We start from the raw sequence: 4,167 nt of genomic DNA, 5'->3' as shown, positions 1-4,167 counted from the left end.
TGTCTTCTTTCCCACCAGATGTACCAACCTGCAATCCTGGTAATACCTTCCTGGAATTTAAAACCTAATGCTTCCTCCGTCCGAAAAAACGATGTCTTAACTTCGTTTAGGTATGCATGCACCTATACGCAATTTAATGGTAGATACATGCAAAGTTAGACAAAGTTAAGATATACTTTTCTAGACGGAGGGAGTACTAAGGTGGAGATGAGAATGGTTTGATGTTAATCCAGGCTAAGAAACAACTGGAAAACGGAAAGCCTAAACCTTGAAGCCAACAACAAGCTGTTTATTTGTTTGTTGGTCAACTCTGATTTGTCACGAGCGTATCATATACCATACGCATAGAACCATCAGGCACAGAAGGGTATGTATTGTTACACACGTAAGACACCAACTTTATTGCTAAGTTCCACAATTTTGTTTTGATTCACTTGCCCAAGATCTAAAACAGCAAAGGATTATTGGCACTCAGTTGAGTCACTATCAAGTTGCTCTAAACTGAGCCATACTTGGAAAACGCTAGTTCAATTACAAAAATTCTCGCCGTGGAGATTGATTACATGTTCAGCATGGACTGACCATGCGGAATTGCAGCAACTAGCCCTCCCGTTGTAGGGTGGAATGTTACTGAAACAATGACCACCGAGATATGCTCTCACTGTCCCCTGCACAAAGCAAATACGATCCAATAAATATACAGAACAATGCCGAATTCCATGGATAAACATAAGCAAACCAAAACAAGAAAGAGAGGGAAAAGGAAAAAAGAAAAAAGAAAAAGGAACGAGTAAATTAAGATCCTGGTTTCCATGCAGTCCTATCAAGAACAAAAACTCTAGCTTAGTAGAGCATACCTTTGTGAAAGTTACTGAATGGCTCAGTATGTGAAGAATCTCAAATGGTCAAGATTAGAATCTAGGTTGTGCCGATAATACTACAGGAAACCAGTATGATACTAATACACAATAATAATATGCAGAAACGCTATCTTTTTTGCTTGCATTTGCCACTGTTATCATGGTTATTAGTACGGAGTATTTGATTCATTCTTATAATTGATACACAAACTGACTGATGACATTATACCAACACAAGATCATTAAGCCAGTAACTTGTTTCTATTGTGAAAAAGGCATAACATTTACTCCCTCCGATCAGATTTAATTAGTGGAGTGATGCTAGCTAGTAGAGCACTTGCGTACTGTCCAACGTGGACTAAACCAGATCAGAGGTAGTATGTGATTAGCACAATCCACATCCGTCTGAAAGGCCCAAAAAAATGTAATTCCATTTTAGTAGGAGTTACTCAGGCTACTCTGTCTTTGTGATATTTGTGTGCATTTCGCAAAAAAAAATCTGGAGGTGGTTAAAGGTAAATATGCTATTAGTATAAACAATGCTAATCAATTGTATAGGTTTCTGATGTAGTATAGTCCTAGCCTACCTGGTGCCCAGGGGTCCTAGAGTAAATAATTATGGATTCCCAGTTCCGCACCATTAAATTATGTTGCCAAAATAATATAGCATTATGTTCTGTGAAAGCCTTCGGGCAAAGGACGGCCAAAGTTGCCATGGGCGGGAGGCGGTAAAAAGAGACTTGAGGGATTGGAATGTACCTATATCCTCTAGACAATCAGAGTTACTACCTCAAGGAAATCCAAGGAATAGCAGTTCAAATTGTACCACCTATGACCAAACTGCTTGATCACATCTCAAAAAGAAAAAAACTGCTTGATTCGGGAGGCACGATGTTGCATCAGGGAAAGGTAGTGTAGGAGAATGCTGCTGCTCAGCATTGCAGCATTTCATCCTGGGTCTTTTCAGTGGGCACAACTGATAGCTGAAACTTGTTCTGAGAAGTGAGAACAGCTTATGGCAGGAATTGGTTCTGAGAAGTATGTTTAACACTTCACATCTACTAAAACTAACCTCATGGGTACAAAATCTGTCAGAGTTAGATTTCTTATTATGTTATCAGGATTTTAGTTTTTTGTTTGTTTTGTATTATCAAAATGATAGTAGATGAGAAATGGCAATTTGCTAAAGCTTAGATTATGCATTCCTCGTGACACTCACACGTTGTTGCTACTGTGGTGCACAAGGAGATTCAGTATTGTCATGTCATCCGAAAATAACATTTAGTAATTCAGATTTGAGAGTTGATATTGTCCAGTGACCATTAGCATGAGCATTTAACATTCTATGTTAACATTGCATCTCATGCCCAGAAGCATTTTATAGAGCCGATCTAACACTTTCAGTTATATATCACAGGTTTGTATCATGAGCTCAACGAAGCACACACAAAAACAGAGGCTTAGCATAGAATAAGTATGTTAACTAAGAGAACATCAATAGAGTTATTCTCGAATCAAGTAACGTAGAACTTATAAATAGTGTTTTGTTGATCAAAGTGGTCAAACTAGCAATCCCATTACAAGATAATTATAATTCTGTGGGATATGGACTTCTCATTTTCTCTGTTTCTGATATGCATCACATCTGATGGTTGGTGATAGGAGGTCTACCAAGAAGACTGTCTGCAGATATATAATCAGACGTAAGCCTAAGCAACTATGCTAAGTACCAAAAATCTTCTGGATGTTCAATGGGACATATCCTCTACAGGAGTAAGCACATTTTGTTGCCTGTAATGGCTGAAGAATTTCATCAAACATCTACAGTGCGCAACCTAACCCAGAACATTGCTCGGCCAAACAGACATAATTTTACAGATTACAAATATAATCGTGCCAGCATTTCGTCGAGCACTTAGACCACAACCCGCTAACAAGTTCGATCAACCAGGGAGACGCCATAACTAGCAACCAGCGCATGAGGTCGTAGTACAATAAGGCGAAAGCGGTGGGATGGGATGGCACTGACCTGATCTTCTTGATGAGGATCTCGCGGAGCTTCTTGCCGAGCTCCTGGGAACGGACGCGCGCCATGAGCGCCTTGTGGGCGAGCACGCGCTTCTCCGAGTTCTTGACGTGGTGCTCCGTCCGGCGTTTGATGAGCCTCTCGATGCCGCTCGACCGCATCTTCCGCTCCATCACCTGGAGCGCGCGCTCCAGGTTGCCGTCCCTCACCTGTACCATGATGCCCCGCGACGGCTGCACCTGTCCGCTCCCCGCCACCGCTGCCGTCGGCGGCCAGAGCCCCCGCGCCGTCCGTGCCAGTGCCTGCATCGCTTGTTCCCTCGCGCCGCCGCTGCCCGAACTGCCGCTGCCTGACGGGAAACCGCTAGTCGTCCCACAGAGAGGTGCGGCAGCGGAGGGATGAGTCGGGCCATCGGCTTTCCAAACTCCCATCAATTCTCTTTTCCCATGGACCACTGAACCACGCTTCCAGCCCAACACGGGCTTTCTTGGCGAATCCTATTCATCGCCCGCGGGTGATGGGTGGGAGTCCCTGTTCGCCGCTTATTGCGGGCGAATCCTATTCCCCGCTCATAGCGGGCGCTATCTGGCGCCGCATATTGCGGGATAGGTTGGGCCGGCCCGTTAGCGAGGATAGGGGTTTTCTTTTGCTTTTTTTTTCTTTTTCAGTTTTTTCGGTTTTCTCTGGTTCTTGGTTCTGTTGGTTTTTATCCTCCGATTTCATGGTTTATCTGATTGGTTTTTATATAAAAAATAATTTTTGAATTTTTCAAATTTTGAACATTTTCGAATTTGAACAATTTTCTAGTTTGAAATTTTTGGAATATAAACAAATTTTGAATTTGAAGATTTTTTCTGAACAATTTTAAGTCTGAACATTTTTTGTTTGAAAGTTTATAGATTTGATTTTTTTATGAAATTTGAATATTTTTAAAATTCTGAACACTTTTCAAATTTGAACATTTTCCTAGTTTAAACATTTTTGAATTTGAACATTTTAAAATTTCAGTTTTGTTAAATTTGAACATTTTTCGAATTTAAAAGAGAGAAAACGCACATAGGAGAAATCTGGTAAAGAAACTCGCTGAGGATTTTTTTGCTGCGTATGAGCCGAACTAGCGAAACGATGCAATAGAAAGGAAATGGGCCGGCCCATCTTGTGTCCCCTTTAAGCGGCACCTGCGATCGCTCCCGCATTAGGTGGGGAATAGGAGCGCCCCTTATTGCGGGAGCCAACCTCCGCCCCGCTTAAGCAACCACTTCATGGGCCACCCGGAAGTGG

The 4,167-nt window shown here is 42.0% G+C and overlaps 1 protein-coding gene across 1 annotated transcript; it reads right to left on the bottom strand.

The window, feature by feature from the left end:
* Positions 1 to 398: 398 nt before the first annotated feature.
* LOC124696789 lies at positions 399 to 3,224 on the bottom strand. Its single transcript, XM_047229461.1, has 2 exons — positions 2,890 to 3,224; positions 399 to 668 (listed from the first exon to the last, which is right to left on the bottom strand). The coding sequence occupies exons 1-2, from the start codon at positions 3,192 to 3,194 to the stop codon at positions 659 to 661; spliced, it is 315 nt and encodes a 104-aa protein (XP_047085417.1). The 5' UTR covers positions 3,195 to 3,224; the 3' UTR covers positions 399 to 658.
* Between the last annotated feature and the right edge of the window lie 943 nt (positions 3,225 to 4,167).

The sequence above is a fragment of the Lolium rigidum genome, chromosome 3 (assembly GCF_022539505.1).
Source record: "Lolium rigidum isolate FL_2022 chromosome 3, APGP_CSIRO_Lrig_0.1, whole genome shotgun sequence".
Classification (NCBI taxonomy): Eukaryota; Viridiplantae; Streptophyta; class Magnoliopsida; order Poales; family Poaceae; genus Lolium; species Lolium rigidum.
Note: the sequence above shows the minus strand (reverse complement) of the source record. Positions and strands in the feature narration are given on the sequence as shown.

Excerpts from the sequence above, each read along its gene's own strand:
- LOC124696789 (XM_047229461.1), bottom strand. The coding sequence starts at position 3,194 with ATGCAGGCACTGGCACGGACGGCGCGGGGGCTCTGGCCGCCGACGGCA.